Raw genomic sequence first — 19,892 nt, 5'->3', positions numbered from 1 at the left:
TTCGTAAATTTTGAATGGGCCTGCATTCGATGTTGTTGAAGGGCCCGTTTGGGAGTGGGAGGTATGAGGGTTGAGCTGCTGATAAGCTCGGGATCAGCTAAGCTGCTTCAGCGGCTTTGAAGATTCTACTTTGGCTATCGGTTTTCGGGTCAGTAGTTAAACCATCCGGTCCAATGGACAGTACATTATACATAATTTTAAAAATAAAAAATGGCTAAAACTATTGTCCGGGTCAAATAGGTGAATGGATCAACCACCCAGGTCAGCAGGTCACTCACCAAGCCAACTGTTTTTTTGGCAAAAGAACAATTCAGGGGTGAAACAAAACCGGTTGCCAGAATACTTTTCAGGCCAAACGGTCCAACCTTTTGGGTCAGGAACGGTTGCCATTGTTCAGCTAGCTGAAGATCGTTTACATAGCAGAAAAAGGAAGACAGATGTCCGGGTCTGGGTCTAGTAGGCACAGCATAGTAATTACACTCAATTGCGGTGAACAGAAGTGGCAATGTAATTTTTCAGGCGAGGAATTGTTGGTGATTGAAAGAATCACTTGAACGAACCGCTAAGTGCTAAACCATGAACAGAAAATCAGTTGCTTTTCAGCTTTTCTGGGTTGGTTTTAATTTTGAAAACACTAGCAATTAACCCAACACCAGGCTTCAGCCATTAAGCAGCTCACAACCTTCCTCCTGGCCCCGGCCAAAAGACATACAGTTCAGCCACTTTAGCTCTCATTAGTCATTACTCATTAAAGGGCCCTCGGATCTGTAGTATGAAGCTTAAATTCATAAACATCTATTTGGGTTGAGACTTGAGATAAACAATGCATGCATTATTTCATTAATACACATTAGGATTTGAGTTGCTATACATGAACTTTGTATACAATTATTTTTGGTAATAAACTTTGTATACATTAGGAAACCAGAAATTTGCCAAGAGAAGTTTTAGTAAGATTTGCAACAGAATACATGACAACTTTTCAAGGCACCTTAGTGAGAAAGATTCATGATGGTGACCACAATATTACTATATACAGATTATATGAATGTAATGTAGTGCGTTGGAATTATGAGTTGTGTCATGGTTCTGAAGATGGCTTTGCTAGGTACTGGTGCCACTCCTCAGGGGTCCCCTTTTTCATCCTCAACATCTTTATAGCTGCTGTTGTCAGCGGTATGGTACGTATGTCATACTCTTTTGGGGCCTGCAAAATTAACAACTACTCACCTCTTTTGAAGTTCCACCCTATGTTGTCAGACTCTGCCCCTTCACAAACTGGGTTATGGCTTAAATGCACATTCAATCTTAGCTTAATGGGCATGCTATTGCTTGTAAATAGAATGCCATAGGCTTTAAATTTTTTCACCAATTGGGGTTATTAAAATCAGGACACTTTTCAACAGTTTGTCCTTATCATTAGTGGGTCACTCATATAAAATCTGGCATTCTAAAAAGTAAAAACCGGAAAGCTCACTGGTTCGGTTGGGGTTATAACGGTCTTGCTGTCTAGTCAGTTTTAGAGCCTGACAAATTCGGTTCTATCTATAGTAATTAAAGAAATAGCACAAATAGGGACAAGTATCCGAGACCTTTGGAACCTTGACCAGCTTCATATTTGCTTCTTCTAAAGTCTTCTGACCTTTTCTTGAATTGCATTTTGCACAAGCTGTAACCTGGAATCAGGAGAGTTTGCATTCTTATGGTATAAAGATTAAAGGGAGCATTCGGGAGGGCAATCATTCATATGCAAAGCTGAAAATATCAAGAATATGACATGCATGAGCATCTGGTAGCTTACTTGATGCATGTTTTAAGTGCAGGACTGTGCATTTTTGGCCATATATAACCACTTGATTTTGTATTCATCAGTTACTCCAAGTTGATAGCTGATACTAATAAATGGTTAAATAATAAACTACAGACTAAGAAATCCTTACCAAAGGAGTTAAACTCTCCAGGAACTCTCTAATCTGAACTAAACATGTTAAGTCCTTGACTATGTTTTTGGTAAAATTTTAATTTTATTTTGAGTGCTCTCAACAATGCCTTGTTCCCATCTTTTAGAGTCATCCAATCGAGTACTTTACAAGCAACAAACATAATTAAAGCGCAAGGGATTGTACAGCCTCAGCTGTGACTTGTGAAGCACATGGCAAGTCACGTGACTAAATGAACTAAGGTGCCACTCAAAAATAAAAAAAATAAAAAAGTAAAAAGTAAAAGAAAAACTTAATATATAACAATATACAAATCTAAATTCTGAAAGAAATAAAATCATGTTAATTTAATTGGCAATAAAACATCTCCCCACTATATCATTCTCATATAATGTTAAATAAATAACATCTTCTGGATGCTCTTACCAGATTTTCCCATTTCCACTCTCCACCTTTAGAAACTGGCAGAACATGATCAATTGTCAAGTTCTCACGTGAAGAACAATACCTGTTGACAAAAGAGACAAATACTTCCAATTATGTATATTACTACATGTAACTGGGAAAATCGGTTCACTCTTTCAGAGATAATAAATTTGAAAACTATAGGCGAGATCAGCTAGGCCAATATTTCAAAGCAAAAGCCTCATACTATATAGACATTCTTAATTTGGGCAATCCATAAAAAATAGAACCCCCAGGTATTCTAGTTTCAAGAGAAATGGATTCAAATTCCTTTAAAGTTCTCTTACCAGGGTAAAATCCTTTAAAATTTTGGTTATAGGAAACACAGCACGATAAATCCACCCACAATCTCAAAGACTGCTTAAATTTTTTGCAACACAACTAGGATTGGTAAAAGAAAAGATCGAAGTCATGCTTCAGTAGTTTGGAACCCATTTAGGGGATGCGTCAGTTAAGTGTAACTAGAAGAAAATTTTACATATTTCATTGACTACTTACTGACAAGTGAACATATCCCGGAAAAATATATTTTTACGGCTAAGGTGTTGTTTAATTCTTCTTCTCTTGACAACCTGCAATAAATGTGGAACCTGGGAGTAGGAAAAATCATAATCAGTTAAGTGAACTAAACCTAATTTGGAGGAAATAAACATACAAAATTGTCAGGAAAAAATAAATGAAATAGTTAGAGATCATTAGTAAGTAGAATTCCAAGTAGACAAATAAAATAATTCAATATCTTTTAACATACTCTAATTACATACCCTTAAAACAGCTGGTATATAGAAGGATCCACTGGGAGAATTTACTGTCTGATCATAATATTCTAAGACATCAGCCTGAGTGAGGAAAAAAAAAGTCAAGATCTAGCTTTACCAAAAAAAAATGTCAAGGTCTAAAATCAGAAAAAAGCATGCAACCTCATTACTCATTCTTAATTAAGCTAGGAATAATTTTCCACAGTGACAAAAATGAAAAATCAACTAATTTGTTTGGATTATCATGGATATTTATATCCCAGTAAAGACAACCTCAGGAAAATAAGTTTTCTGTTTAGGAAACAAGTCCAACATAGAAAGAAAGGGGTTTTTTCCTTATTTTTTATTCGCAACATAGGAAGATTTATCAAAAGACGGAGAAAAAGGTGAAAGAACAATATAGAAAGGAAAAGTGGAAAGCAACAAACAGAATTTCAACAAAAAAAATCCATATTCTGCAAATCTTTATTGCCATATGAACTATAAAGTAACTATATTTGTGTTGGCATCCTGTTAAGCAAGAAATCTTAAAAACATTGAACCTAGACCATCAGAAAACTTTTAAGAATGATTTGGAACAACCGGAGATGATCAAAGCCACTTCAAACTTTCAAGGATCCAATTTGAAGCATGAATGAAAGTCAGTCCCCAAAAGACACACAGTGGAACAATGCAAGCATTGTCCATTCACATCTAAGGATTGTTACATAGTTATCTAATTTGATGATTCATTTGATTCAGTTCTCAAGCAACCAAAGCATAAAAGTGCATATATTCATTGAAAATGTTGTTTTAATAAAATATTAGGAATAACTCTAACACAAGAACTACATCAGCAAAAATAGATAAATAAATAAATAAAAAGGATCTAAAACAGCAAAAAATGCATCAAACAATCGACTATCAATTGAACATTTGAAAAATCTCTATTTTATGGATATCAAGCTCTGCCAACCCTACCATCAATCTTGTATTGTGTTAAAGACCAGGCCACACTGTATAATCCCCATTTTCCATTCTCTTCACCATTCAAGTTCTCCAAATTTTCAAAACCCAAACCAGTGGATACCTCATATCAGGCACCTTCCGACATTTCTGAACCTTCCCTGCCAGCAACTCTTGAGCTGTGACCATAGTAATTTATATGTATATTCATGTTTTTTTTTTAAAGAAAACATCCTGAATCACAATTTTTTTTCAAATATATGCATAATATGTGTATTCTAATAATGCATACTTTAAATATATTATACACATATTTACATATATAAGATATGCCAAATTTTTTACTTCAAACTGTTAAAATGAAAATGTAGTAAACATGAACACGTATTTGACCGATCTTTTACCGTATTATGTTTATTTGACCAAATTTTTTGCTGTATTTTTTGTTCTTGGTCCCAAATTGTACACGAGTTTATCCCATATTACTTATACGAGACAATATTTACTAACTATAGCTGTGACATCTTTGGTCTTTTCATCAGTTTACTAATTTGGCACTTATACCTTCCCTTTGAATTATCAATGATGAGGAATGACAATATAGAAATGCAAGGCCAATATAAGTGAATGCAGTTGCTTGTAATAATTCTCCATGGAATTGGAGTAAAAAGGAGAATTTACTAAATAAAATAAAAGAGTTAAGAAATTTAACAAAGAGGTTTAGAGACAAAATGAAAGTGGAATTTAATAGATAAGAACATCAAGGTACATGGTGAGTTTCTCTAAACAAGTTTTGAATTTGCATTTAAGTTTTAACAAATTATAAAGTTTCTCGATAATGAATATGATTGTTGTTTTGACAATCAGGATTTATTTAAAAAGAATTTAAACTGTAGATCCATTGAAATTACGAATCATAAGAAATAAGATATAAATCTTATGGTATATGAAAAACTAAACTAATTATATATCTGAATAATCATACTGACAATTAATGAAGTATCTTAATGAGGACTTTTATAACAAAATCTGGAGTTCATTAGGAAGTTCAACCTCCATGATCCAAAGAAAGCAGGCTTTCGCACTGGTAACTTGGAAACAATTCTCAATTTTCCCTTCACCTAATAATATATGTAACTATGCTCCTAAGTCGTATTGATCAAATATGACTTGAAAAGAATCTCCATCCTGTTAGAGAAACAAATGTGGGACCAAAGTTGAGCAGGAAGGCTGGTCATAGGGCAAAGAGCTAAAAATATTGTGTTCTTGGCAAGCTGATTAGCAGTGAAAACTTGATCTCTTGGGCTGTGTTTGGTTTGAAAGAAAAGGTGGTGATGGGGCCGTAAATCAAGCACAGGTTGAACTTCCATGTGGACTGCTGGCGTGCAGACAATTGTCCGAATCGAAGACCGTGGCGTGTCCTGAACTTGGACAATCTAAAGAACACATGACATGCCTTTTCCCTGAAGGCTAACATTGGTGCATGCCACAGCCCTTAGATGAAGTGGGGACACGTGGTGAATGCCAGAAGAAGCCCGCGACTCCACCAAGATCGATACCAACATCTCCAAGTTCCTCATCCCTTCTCTTGCGTAGAACGTACAACATACGCCCTTAAAAACTCAGTTGAAGACAACCTCGGGACCTGACACATGTCCCACAAAAGAGTTGAAATTATCTACACAATTTTGCACTCTATGCTCTCTAGCTCCCCTGCCTTTTAAGCTCTTAAGATCGCTCGGCTACGACTAGCTTGTCTGAACTAGCTTGGCCTAGACAACCTCTTTATTCTATTCACTAACTTGAGCATTGGAGTGCTTCTCCTCAAGGAACCACCCCAAGGCCTCTGACCTTCTATGTACACAAGTAGTCGAATCCAGAACAGCTTGTCCATCTCATCAGGACATTTTCTGCTGCTCATCCACCTCAGCTCAGACAGCTCATCAGGACATTATCTATATGTGCAAGGTTTGTATAGGTTTCCCTACCTTTTATTTCATACCAAAGACAGACTTAGTGCAAGCAATGTAAAGAGCATTCCAACACCCCCCTCCAATCCAACAATCCATCCCTTGGAAAATAATGGGCAGGGAAAGAAGCATTGTTAATATCTACCATGTAAATCAGAATTAACATATCAAAGATTTCTAAGTTGTTCTCCTTTTCTTCTTTGTTGGTGAGCAACAGAAAATTTAATAAAACAAGAGGAAGAAAATGTTGCAAGAAAGAAAAGCCCTATAAGCAAAGAGGGTTGACTATTAAATACAAAAAACAAATTTGAAGAGAAATAATCCACTAAACATAATCACCCTGCCAAAATTTTCCATCTGTAATGTTGTTGGTCAATCTAGGCCTGCATCACAATGAATAATGCATTCTGGATGCAAATAGATGGACCTCCAAACACAGTTATACCGCCAACAGAACCATCTATCTTCAGTAGTTAAATGAACATCCAGTAATAGCCCCTCAATGCCCAAAAATTGGCAAACATAGGACACAGAAGTAGGTGTTAAGGGCTTAGCTCGGCACCAACAATAGCAGGCCCTCAAAACATAGATCGAAGTTCAATACCACATGTATTAGTCTAGAATCTAATTTTCCTCTACCTCCAAATCTAAACTAGCTCCATGAGCTCATCAAATTCCTCCTCACTCATACTCTTAAACAAGTATACCTCTTTTTAACTTGATCCATCTTTCCATTGGCCATAACTCCCATATAGGATTCTAAACCAACCTTCAAGGATATTCTCCTACCAATATTTGCCACAATAGAAACCAGACTTTATCCCATGACGGCATCTCCCCCTCCCAAAATGATCCTCCATAAAGAAAACATTTAAGTCTAATCTAAAAGGAAAATGATCGGACCACAGTACTGCTCGAAAGGTCAGCAGAAGATAAACAGAATGAGTAGGAACCGAAGCTTTAGCCTGGTGGCTGGCTTACAATGGACAGGTGACCGTTTAATTGGCTCACGCTGATCCACAAATTATGCTCTGAAAAGATGAACAACGAACCTTTCAGAGCTGGTATCAACTGAACGGAGTAACCCAGCTGATCGCTAAATAATAAGTAACAAATACAATAATACTAACATTAAAAAAACAACTTCAATAACTAAATAAGAATAGAATCACAAATAAATCAAATAGCTTACAAAAAGCTAGCACCTCTCAAAAAAAAAAGAAAAGAAAAGAGAAATGGAAGTAAGGAATACTAACCTGTAAGAGATGTCCAAAACCAAACCTCTGAAACAAGACAATTCATCATTCTCAAACTGATCATCTTCATAAAAAACCAGGTCAACTTCGCCACCATCATCAGCGACCAAGCGTTCCTCTGCACTGAAGCCGCTGGATTTCTTTCCCAGTGAACTGAAAACTCGGCTAGACCGATAGGATCTGGTATTGTTGTTGTGGGGTTGAATAGGACGGGCATCCACGAATCTGATCCTGCCAGCCCCTTTATAATGAAATGGGTCATTGGAATCGAACCGAAAAGAGACTCCCTTATCATTGAAGAACAGCTTCAGACCTCCCTGAGCAGTGAACTGCGCCATGAATGCGAGACTGCAGGTCCTCTTGCTGGTGGACGAATAAAGCTGTGGTAGTGAGGAGTTGGTGTGGAGAGAGACAGAAAAGTAGAGGAGAGGCTGGGATGTTGTTTTACTTTCTTGTAACTGTCTTTATGATTTATGAAGTCCATTACCATTTGCATTTGTGACGGTTGAAGGAGAAGGAGAGAAGCAAAATTTTCTACTTCCTTCACGGCAGGGATGGCAGCCACACGTTCTGACTTCTGAGCTTCTAATTTTTATGCCACTCGAATATCAAATATCTTTTCAATTTTTTCCTTCCCTGGGTCTGGGTTTGGTTGGGAAGGAAAAATTGAAAACCTTTTTCGTTTTTCAGGGTACAAAGTTCGAATCCAAGATCAAACTTGGACGCAATTCTTTATGTTTTGAGTCCAGTTCGGAATATACTTTTGGTATCATAGTTGAACCCCCACACCGGATTATCTAGTGGGAGTGATCTTACTTTGTCGGATTAGAATATATTTTTGTTGGATTTTAAGAGTCAGATAATAGGATCCGGTTGTAGATTCGGATCGAATTCAAATATTCAATCCAATTTGACATATTGTTTATTTATTTATATATAAATATATTTATATTATTTTATATTATTTATTTTTTATAAAAACAAATGCATATATATAATGAAAATAGTTGAAGAAAATACTTATATTTTCTATTTATATAAACTGTTATATTTTTTTTTTCTAATTTTCAAAAGTTAAAATCTGATTGAATCATATTCAGATATCTAACATTATTAACAAATTCAAATTTGTGAGATTCACTCGTATCTTTGTTTTGTTTGTACTATCGGATAAGATTATCCGATCCATTTACGACTCTAATTAATTTGTTATGATCATTTGATTCTATATTTCTATTGTTTGTAATATGTAGAGGGTAAATTCTGCTCCCTAATCCTTGGGTAGACGGTAGGCCTTGATGTAGTGGAGTAGAGGGTAAATTATAAACTTCAAAATATGTCACTAGTATCCCAATTCCCAAAAATTGTCAATTTAATACCACAGACCCGTATAATGTTATATGCAAGGTTTAAAGTATCGATATCGTATTTTTTGAAAACGATACAGTCCGAAACACCTGGTTCCTCAATTTTTTAATAATAAAAAACAAGTTATAAGTTTTCTAAAAAATCAAATTTAGAAAAAAAAAATCTAAAAAAAAATAGAGTTCTGGCCCTTTTTAAGTGTCAATACGATACAGCCGAAACTCGTATCGTATCGATACTTTCAACCTTAGTTATATGTGACTTGTAACATTTTAAAATTCCAAAATTATTCTTTTAAATAAGACACTATTGAGACTAAGCAAAGTAAAGTTAAATTTGGATTGTATCACTGTGTGTTAAGCAACCAACATTATGTTTCAAGCATTTTACAATGGATTCTTGAAAAAACTAGGCAAATTTACTTGATTAAGTGCTCTTGTCTTTAGTGTTAAGCAACCAACGTTATTGTTTTGAGAGTGTTTCTCACGTTCTTTGGCATATGGGTTTTGATCTGTGAGAGCCTGGGAGGAACTGCTGTTTGGCTTTATTTTGAAAATTAGAAGAATTATGAATGGCAAAATTGACTATAAAAGAGTAATTTTGAAATTAAAAAAAAAAATTATATCACTCACATAATATCACATGGGAACGAATTGTAATGGCATGCTAACAATAGAGGAAGATTTTGTCAACTGTCAAAAATGTTAGGAGTACTTGAAATAATTTCTTAAACAGTAGGGTAGGTTTGTATCCACTTCATAAGGATAGTTTAAGTATTTAACCCAATAAAAAATAGGGAAAATTCTCGATCAGTACCCTCTATTTTGGCTTGAGTAACAATTTAGTCATTGAACTTTAAAATGCAACAATCTAATACCCAAACTTTTCAAATGCGACAATCTAGTACCTACTATTAATCAGCCATTAAGTAACATATGAAAAGATATGAATGCCCTTCAAGTATCATCTAATTTTATTTATCAACCATTTGCTAAAATCATAACTCCGACGTATGAGTAACACCACCTCAACCACTCTGCCAACTGGTGAACCAACTCTGGCACATGCTTGTTGAAACCTTTGGCTTCGTGTTATGAGCGTTCACCACCCTCAACACCTTCACCCCCAACCTCTCCACCTGCACCTTGAAGCTCACATTCCCAACTCTCTGTCCGAGAATGAGAAAACCACCACCGGAACCGCTTGGCCGGCCTCCGTTACGTTTACGCTTGTCTCTTTTATGTCACAAGCACTCGACAGTTAGCATCGCTAGCACGCTACCCAGGTTGTGGCCAGTCATGTTTATGCTCAGTTCTTCATCTCGGTACTGATGCATCGGCTGCTTTGACTTTGCTCAAGATCTCATCTTGAGCCGAGTACTAGCAGAACCGAGACAGAAATGTTATTGTACCATATATCGAGATACCGCTTGGTAGAATTGTATAGACTGAAGAAGCCTAAGGCCAAGGCATCTGCTGCCAATACTAAAATCTGATTCTCACTTATCATATCCCTTGATTTAGTCTGATGCAAGCTGGCAAAATCAACGGCGAAAAGGAAATAATGATAGAACAAAGCACCCCATGAAAGTTCTTTTGATATTGAGATCTTATTTGTTCTATAGTTCTCTATTTTTTATTTTTCCATTTGGCCTGCCAAAATAGGGGTAAGCTACAATTGTTATTGATTGAGGGAGCAAAGTCTGAGTTTGAGAATAGAGAAGAGAACGTGATGGCCTTAGAATTTTTGTCCTAATGAAGAAGAAGATTCGCATGAAAGAAGAAGACAACCTCGTGTTTTGGGTTTGCCTTGTAGATCCAAAGCCACAATCACAAGAATACTTTATCTTCCCATTAATGGTTGGAGTTTTTTAAACAACAAATACAAGTTAACTCAAACAAACGTAGGAGAAAGATATCAGTTTGGGTTTCCAATCTCTTCCTTCGTATTCAATCTCGCCAATTTGTTCGTATTCAAGCCCATGATCATTGAGGTAATTCATAGTGATAACAATGTGAATTCAATTCATCAAACAAGAGCATTTTCGTCATCTGGACTATTGAGAGTTAGGGCTCCTTTCATCTTTTTGATATTTTCAAAAATTTTAAATTACAAATTAAGTCATGTGATATACATAACTGGATTCATTAACGGCAGATACCAGATTATCGCATTGAAAGTTTGAATATTAGATTATCACATTTAATACCAAATTATCACTCAACCAAAATACAAGGTACTTACTGATCACAAATTTTTCCTAAGAGCAAAGTAAAAAAATAGAACTGCAGTAACAGGAAATAATTTACGCTTTTCTGATTCATTCTTTTCGTGATTCTGTTCTACGCAAATAAAATTGCATTCCAGACAAAAGGAGCCTATACCGTAAAGTCTGATGTATTAATAATCGGTGCAAACACCTCAATCTCATCCACTCCGATCCAATCAGATACACATCTATCCACAATCCACATGATAATTAACATGTTTTTTTTTTTTCTCAGAAAAATCGTTTTGACCATTGTATTTTTTATTTAAGAGTAGACTCGTATGATTTTGAATGAGATATAGTTTAGAGTTAGGTACAAGGTTTGAATTTTAATTTTTGTCTATTTATTTAGATTAATTGGTGATAAAGAAAACACAGAGCCGTTTATAACTGTAATTCCAGACGGGGGTCTCGTATCTGTTATCTGTTGTTGTTACCTCTTCTTTGGGAAGTGGAATCCCCAAATAAGGATCGACTTCTCCTTACTTAACAGAGTTTCTCTATTTTTTCATGGCGACCTGTTTGAAGAGATTACGAAGATTTGCTTCGATTGGTAGGAAGGGCCAGGAATACTCAACCACCTGTGATGAACCACCCAAGCTCCAAAAAAGCGGGAAAACTGTCAATCTCTTTACTGCAATCAATCAAGCGCTTCGTATCGCGCTAGAAACCGATCCTCGGTACGCTAATCACTAACCCATGTTCACAAAATAACCCACATCGTGTTTTCTTCACTACCCAAGTTTCCCTAGTTTTAATGGCTTTCTGTGCACTGTGCTCTTGCCGTTTTAGAATTTTGATGAGTTATAAATGTTATCTTCTGTAATTCTCAAACAACATGTAACCTCCAAAAATAGGTCATGGAGATGGACTGCTGGGCTTTAAGAGGTTTCATTGATGATTTCTGTTTTCTTGACTCCCTACCCTCGCCCGCCCCTTTTCCCGTTAACTACCTGCTTATACTCTGTAGTTCAGACAAAACAGGCTAAAGCCATGTTTCTAAGACGAAGCCAATTTCTACTCTCTTCGGTTGATGCATGAGATTTTATACTTCAGTTCTTCTTCTTTTGATTGTTTTCTGGCTGACTTATTATATTGTCTTGAACACTATGAATTGTCTAGAACAATATGAACTTCAAAGAAAGATCAGTTTGATCTTATCATCCAAGGAAGTCCGGATGTAACAGTGTGTAATTCACCCTCGTAGTTCATTGATGGGAATTTCCGAGAAGGTAATCGAAGCTTTGTTTTCTGCAGTAGATAAACGGGTCATGAATTTGGGCTATATTGAGCAGGCCAAACACCTGCAAAGTGAAAACGGTACACAGTGGTTGTTTGAGGAGATCAACAAACAACCTAGTCGTATGATTGTATCTCCTTTGCTTGAGTATTTCCAAAATAGTGCAACAAATCCAGCTCATTATATTAACCTAGTGGATCAAGTTGAACTGTGGAGGAACTTGTAAACAGAAACCATGAATTGCATGCCACATGTAACTTGTAAACAGTAACTGTAACATATAACTCGGTAGAGATTGGTGTGAAATATGAGGTGTACATATTATGTCATTTATCAAGAACAAGATAGATCCTTTAGTTCTTCCTTTTTCATTAACTGTATGAAGAAATTGTTTTCTCATTTTTAAGTATGATAAGTATAATAGTATATACGTTATTATTTGTTTTCTTCTTGAATTCATTCATTGAAATAACCAAGATAAATTAGTCATCAGCAATACTTTGCTATCCAAATACTCTTTAATGGAAGCTTTCTGAAAATTTAAAACCATTCTTCCTCCTTAAATGATTACTTTTTTTTTTTTATTCATAGTGCTTATGTATTTGGAGAGGACGTTAGTTTTGGTGGGGTCTTTCGTTGCACGACAGGACTGGTTGAGCAATTTGGTAGAAATAGGGTCTTTAACACTCCCCTTTGTGAACAGGTAACTTGTTTTTGCATTGTTTACCTTTGTTTGGTGAACTTTAAAAAAAAAAAAAAAAAAAAACATTTTACCTGATCCTCTTGGCTCTATATATTTATAGATTGCTGTGGTTCTAGCACATGCACTTACTAATTCCAAGTTTATAACATATACCCATGCTTTGCTTATGCTGTTTTTTATATTTTAGTAATTTGCTTTTCAAGTTAACTTCTCATTAAATGCAGGGCATTGTTGGATTTGGTATTGGACTTGCGGCAATGGTAAATTTTTTTAATATGCTTAATTTGCTCCTTTTTTATTTTTCGATTAATTTAGATTTGGTTCTTACCCTGCTGGTTCCAATCTTTGCGGTTTGGTTTAATGTGCTAGGGGAATCGAGCTATTGCTGAGATACAGTTTGCTGATTATATTTATCCTGCTTTTGATCAGGCATGTTACCTCATCTATATTTTTTTTTTTCTTAAAATGTTTCTTGTAATAGGTGGTAATCCCTCGAAGCCCAAATCAAGCAAAAGGTTTGTTGTTGGCAAGCATACGGGATCCAAATCCTGTTATCTTTTTTGAGCCTAAGGTATTGGGCACCCTTATCATAAAATAGTATTGATCAATGATACGATAGTTCCAGGATCAGAAGTTCCTTTTTGTATCCCCAAAATTTGAACTTTTTGTTAACCACACGCTAAAACTGTCTTAGTCAATATCAATTTTTGAAGGGAAAGATGCTCACAAGAAATCTATGATCCATCTTGTCCATTGACTGAGAAGGATTATACTGTGCTTTAAATGGTTCTAAGTGCTGACGAATAAAACACAAATGAAAAGAGGAAATGCAACAGAGAGAAATCTGGGAAATAGAAATTCAAGTAGGTGTCAGGGAGTTGCATTACCATATAGAAAGCCCTGAATTTAAGCATTTAGTTTACCATTCAGCCATAACAATTTCATTTTTTCTTTCTTCCTTTTTGATTGTTTACAAACATGAAAAAGAGCTTTGTTAATAGCAGATAACAAACAGAAATGATAAGTGCATACATCAGTATCTCCAATAGGGAAATAAACAACATCCCTTTCCAGCCCAGCCAAACCACTAAAAACCCAGGGAAACCCTACTTTGGTAGGATTAAACCTTGTTACTATCACTCATAACTAGAGGATCAGCTTGCTTATTAGCCGATCTCCACATCCAACAGAATGAGATGTTTCATCCGTCTGCCAACATTGAAGTGCCATGGTTCAATCCCTCCAGCTCTCATCCAATCTACCATGACCTGTAATCCCCCTTCCATCCTGTTTTTCTATTCCATTCTGTTTAAAGCCATATCCATTGTTAAATTGTTGGCACTTAAATCATTTTTTACTATTTCTACCCATGTATTTTTTGGTCTACCCCTAGCCCTTCTAGCCCCTTCAACCTGCAACAAATCACTTATTCTTACGAGTGCTATTGATGGTATTCTGTGCATGTGACCAAACCATGCGAGTCTACTTTCTCTCATTTTATCACCTATTAGATCTACTCCTAAGTTCCCACAGATGACTTCATTTTTAATCCTATCCTTTCTAGTTTTTCCACACATCCCTTGTAGCATACGCTTTAGCTCTTGGATGGTTTATCATAATCAACCGATCTAGATGAAGGAACAATCTGTGTGCTGAAGAGGAATCTATAAAAGTCCAATCCTACTGTGTCATCTACAGAAAAGTATCTAATCTTATCCCTTCTAGGAACCCAGTGAGCCACCATATAGCTCTGTGGTTTGTGAGTGTTTCAGAGAACTGTTCCACACCAGTAAATACTCCACATTTCTTTATTTTCATGTTGTCTGTAGCACTTGTGCTCTCAAATATCTCCATGTGATAATCCTCCTGATAGCCAGGGTGGGAGACAGAATAGCACTGCAAGAGGTCTAGATCAGGTTTGGGGCAAATGCATTCCCAACCATAAAATTTGGTCCTCCAGAGTCCAGCCCAAGGCCTGGTATAGTGTAGATAATAGTGCACACATAATATATACACAGGGATATAACACATATGGTATATTGGCCAGGCTTTGGGTTCGGTTGAGCCAGGCTAGAGTGCTCAAGCCAAGATGAACCTGAGTTGGTTTCTGACTTTCCAAGGCTCAAAATTCCAAGCCCATGCAAAAGCTTCATTGGGCTTTGGTGTGTGCCCCTAGTCCCTAACACAAACTCCTCCCACAAACCGAATCCTGTCTTCTGATATCCACCTTCAGCAAATAATGAAAATAATTATTTCAAAAGCATAGAAACTTTTTTTTTTTTTTTTTGTGGTGGAAAAAATCATAGAAACAAACATAGAAAAGATTAAAAGGCAGTGGATGAAGTCACTGCAGTCCTGCACTAAAGCATATTTGATGTCGTAAATGTTAATTTGTCAATATCACAATTGTGGTGCTTTGGCTGTGCCTTAGATGTCCTTTCATTATCTGGGACTGGTGAAGTATCCCAAAGTGTAATGTCAAATTTTGAAATGTTAGATAACATCTTAATCTTAATTCGTGTACCTTATCTTCATTGACGATTTCTGCAATTTACAGTTTCATTGACTAATACACTAATCATTTTCAGTGGCTCTACCGCCTGGCAGTAGAAGAGGTTCCCGAGCATGATTACATGTTACCTCTTTCCCAAGCAGAGGTATGCAATTCTCTTGTATCATTGCAATTGTATTATCAAGTAATATAGTGATAGGATGGATCTTTCATTAACATTATGTCATATTATTAGAGGCAATATCTTTGGTACCAAGAATGAATATCTCAAAAAGATGTTAACAAAGATCAGCCAATGTCTAGCAGATTAACTCGCTATAAAAGGGTTAGGGAGGGATGAATTTATTTGGGGTTTAATTTTTGTTTCTACATTATTCCTTTGATAAAATCATTTGACCTTGCTACCAATCAAAAAGAGAAAAGCCATTTTTATAAGTAATCTAGATCATGAGAAACTACACTTGTATCTACCAGGTGATTTGCCATGGAAATGACATAACACTTGTTGGTTGGGGTGCTCAGCTTTCAATCATGGAACAGGCCTGCATTGATGCAGAGAAGGTAGATGGTTTCTGACTGTGGTAACTGTAATATCAAATGTGTTTGCAGTGATTCCATTCTACATATTGTTGTCCCTAAGACACTGAATTTAATTTTCCATGTGATATTCTCAGGATGGAATTTCTTGTGAACTGATAGACCTAAAAACTTTAATACCTTGGGACAAAGAAATAGTAGAAGCCTCAGTCAGAAAGACGGGAAGACTTCTTGTGAGTACAGTCTCCTGCAAAATATATCTTGATTAAGTATGCACGATAATTGCTAAGCAGTTGACACATTCCTATTGATAGGTTAGTCATGAGGCCCCTGTGACTGGAGGGTTTGGTGCTGAAATTTCTGCCTCTATTGCTGAACGCTGCTTCTTGAGGGTAATCAGTGGCGTCTGAAACATTTAATTTTATCATTTCTTTCTTCTAGACTCTGGAGTTCTCTTCAAAGGTTCAAAAAGATTAAATGAATTATATGTTATATGTCTTTCGGACCCATCTATGGTTCCAATGCTGGTTGAAAATGTTGATCGGTTTGTTGACATGCCCTACTGGTTAGACATACACTCTACAAATGTTGCATTTTAGGTCTATGATCAGACTAGCATATGTGTTCATCTTTGCTTTGTGCATCTTCAAAAGAATCAACAAAAGACACAAAAACCTGCAAAATGTCTAAAATCAATTGAGAACATGCCAAAAGTAGACTTGGTAGGAAACTATGGGTTTTGATAAAATCTCATACATCAGAAAACTCAAAGTAGAAACCCTAGTACAATCAGGGTTCTAGACTAAAGAAAGTGTTGAAAAGGCTAGATGCCAAGTGTTTGACTCAAAATAGAAACACTTGGCATGTAGTAGTAGAAACCCTACTACATGCCAAGTGTTTGACTCATGAATATGGACTCACAGACATGAGAAAGTGTTGAAAAGGCTAGAAGCGCTAAGAGCAGGCCAAAAAGGACATGGGTCAAAGATGTTGTTTTTGTTACCATAGATGGGTCAAAGAAGTGCCCATTATTTGACTATAGATATGGCACAGAACAAATCACCAAAACAGGATTTATGTAGCCGACTATAGTTGGGATAAGGCTTAGATGATGATGAGACATGTCTGCAAAAAAGTATAAACCATTAACATAGTTCTTATTTGTTTGAATTTTAATATTTTATACCTACAAAAAGATGTTGCTTTTGTTACTAATAATTTGTATGAAAAATGGCATTTGTCTTGCACATTAGCTGTTCTATTATGTCAAATAAGCAGCGGTAGAGTCCCCTCAAGAGTCTGTAGAGGGTTGAATTCACAATGCTCTTCTGACAGACACGTTGTCCATATAGGAGGGTCCATGCAACATTGCTTAAAATGCACCGGGATAAACAGAGGTAGAAACTTAAGAATCACAAGATGTTGGGTAGCATAACATGAGTTTCTGGAGATCCATACGCTGTCCAGAAGCTTTTTCTTTGATTCTTCTTTGCAGATTGCAGTATATCTCCATTATAGTATAAAATGGTTTTTTTTCTTCTCCTGGGGTGCCAGCTAGAAGCTCCGGTCGCTAGAGTTTGTGGTCTTGACACACCATTCCCGCTGGTTTTCGAACCCTTCTTTATGCCCACCAAAAACAAGGTTTGTTGATTTTAATCTTTACATATACTTTATCTTTACTTTGAGGTGTTGTAATAACATTGCAATCTTTTACTGCAGATCTTGGACGCAATCAAAGCAACCGTGAATTATTAGAGGATAAGTTGTATTGTCGTCCCATTTAACTGTCATTTTCTTCATGCGAAGACATCTTCCAATGGAGAACATCCCTTCTCACCCCCATGAAAAAAGAAAGGATAAAAAGCCTTAATTATTGTATTTGAATTGTTATTCCACTTGTCTTTTTATGGAATATTTACTTTACATCATGGGTCATGCCCATATTGTGTGAAGAGATTGAGACACATAGATGGTGTTTGGTTTCATTAGAAAACGGTGATGCAATGGTATAAAAATGATAATGTTCTTTGTTTAGTTCCATAGCTACCACGAGTCCGGATCTGCTCCTTACACCAACCTCAGAGCATAAACCAGCTGCACATCGGGAACATCTCCCATATTTGTATGTTATTATTCATGGGAGATGTTCTCAATACACAGTAGGATGTGGCTGTGAGGAGCAGATCCCAATTGAGCTGCTACTTAAAAAGAATTTTTATAGGAAAAGTAGACTGCAGCTCACTGTAGAATTCTGAATTCCGCTGCGAACCTATAATAATTCATAATGTCAAATACCCCCACCCTATTCACCAATATCCACCTGCGAATTGACATCAATTTCAATTTTCATTGCCATGTCAGATAATTGTTGCTTGGAATGGTATAAAAAAAGAAAAGCATAGGAAATAACCCTTTTTAATGCTTTCCTGGACACACCTTCCCATGGTCGTTTTGGCTATTAGTTTTTGGGTTGATGGTTCAACCGTCCAATTTGAATTGATTCTAACAAAAAAAGAAAAATAATTAAAAATAAAAATGGTCAAAAAACATTGAATGGGTCAAATGAGTCAACGGTTCAACCACCCAGGTCAATGGGTTATCGATCGATTCAGCAATTTTTTTTCCAAGGATTAGGTTTAGGGTAAAATGGAACTGGTTGCCTAGACAATTCACAGGCCAAATGGTTCAATCATCTGGGTCAATGGTGGTTCGAAAAAAATTTTCAAAACGTCAATATGGTGCTGATATGTAACCACTTTTTAGGAAAATGGCATGTGTCTCAAACATCAAGTTCAACTTATAGAATATAGGCTCGGCATCCATGAAGGGATATGTTTCATCCAAGTTTCCAAATGCATGTCCATGTACCTTGCCCAAGATTTGATTGTTGAAGTATAGCTTGGTAAAAAAAATCAAGGTTTTTAAAATCGAACCAGACAATGAACCGCTCAGGGGTCCAGTTCCCAGGTTGAACAGTTCGACCATTCGAACCAAACAAACAACCCATTCTGACAAAAACATTTTAAAAAATAAAAAAAGGATAAAAACTGTTGGACAGTTCAAACAGTTCAATCGCCCAAGTCAGTGGTTTGGGGACCAAATCAACAGCCTTTGGCCAAAATGACAGTTCTAGGATAAAACGAAACCGGTCAAGTGACTGTTCCTGGTTTTTCCGGTCTAACCGTCTGGTCCGATCCAGTTTTAAAAACCATGAAAAAAATTATGAGAGGATTGCTGAGCCAAGCTGCAGGATGATTATTCAATTACCACTTGGTCCACTTTCTAATTTAACTTCGTTACTTAATTTAATACCATTAGATAAACGTTCTTTCTTCCCATTCTCTCGTGTGATCCATTTTTATCGATTTATAGAAGAATAACAAGGACATTCAACCAAGTAGGCGCAAACCAATCTGAACCGCGATGTCCAAATTTATATTGGTTATAGGGTTTTTTACATAAAAAATGAAGTTTGGTCATTTAACAAAATCAGATACATTTAAAAAAGGGTTAAAAAATAGTCAAAACAACGAGCGGGAGAAGTTATGCTTTTTTCTGAACTAAAATACCCCCAACTAAATTATTAGCCCGCAGACCTATATTTCTTTCATATTATTCCTCCTCTCATTCTCCCCCAATTTCCCCTATCAAGCCAGAATCTTAGGCTTTTAGCAGTTAACCCCAATTTCATGGTTAATCTCAACGTTAATGGTTCGGACTTAAGTAAAAAAATTAATTAATTAATTTCATTTAGATTGGATTCATTTGAGTTACTGAAATGATCATTAGCACTGAAGCCTTGATTGCCAATTACCACAAACAGGGCTACTTTACTAGGTCTCTGTTGAAAATTGGAAATTAATCAAGAAAATCTTCATGTACACATTCTCTATTCCATTTTCACAGAAATGTAGAGTTTAAGATTTTACAAG

The 19,892-nt window shown here is 36.1% G+C and overlaps 1 protein-coding gene and 1 pseudogene across 2 annotated transcripts; one reads left to right on the top strand and one right to left on the bottom strand.

Annotated features, from left to right (window-relative positions):
* Positions 1–811: 811 nt before the first annotated feature.
* Positions 812–8,042, bottom strand: LOC148844495 (uncharacterized). Its single transcript, XM_088956377.1, has 6 exons — positions 7,335–8,042; positions 3,170–3,244; positions 2,904–2,995; positions 2,367–2,448; positions 1,593–1,676; positions 812–1,207 (listed from the first exon to the last, which is right to left on the bottom strand). The coding sequence occupies exons 3-6, from the start codon at positions 2,915–2,917 to the stop codon at positions 1,082–1,084; spliced, it is 306 nt and encodes a 101-aa protein (XP_088812503.1). The 5' UTR covers positions 2,918–2,995; positions 3,170–3,244; positions 7,335–8,042; the 3' UTR covers positions 812–1,081.
* Positions 8,043–11,111: 3,069 nt separating this feature from the next.
* LOC148844494 (2-oxoisovalerate dehydrogenase subunit beta 1, mitochondrial-like) lies at positions 11,112–17,994 on the top strand (annotated as a pseudogene). Its single transcript, XR_016102158.1, has 10 exons — positions 11,112–11,648; positions 12,800–12,911; positions 13,136–13,171; positions 13,281–13,482; positions 15,500–15,568; positions 15,898–15,984; positions 16,098–16,193; positions 16,275–16,352; positions 17,515–17,601; positions 17,680–17,994. The product of XR_016102158.1 is annotated as a 2-oxoisovalerate dehydrogenase subunit beta 1, mitochondrial-like (transcript).
* The last annotated feature ends 1,898 nt before the right edge of the window (positions 17,995–19,892 follow it).

Source organism: Nelumbo lutea, chromosome 7, assembly GCF_056320005.1.
Source record: "Nelumbo lutea isolate HS-2025 chromosome 7, American lotus-T2T, whole genome shotgun sequence".
Taxonomy (NCBI): domain Eukaryota; kingdom Viridiplantae; phylum Streptophyta; class Magnoliopsida; order Proteales; family Nelumbonaceae; genus Nelumbo; species Nelumbo lutea.
This window is presented reverse-complemented; position numbering and strand designations above follow the sequence as displayed.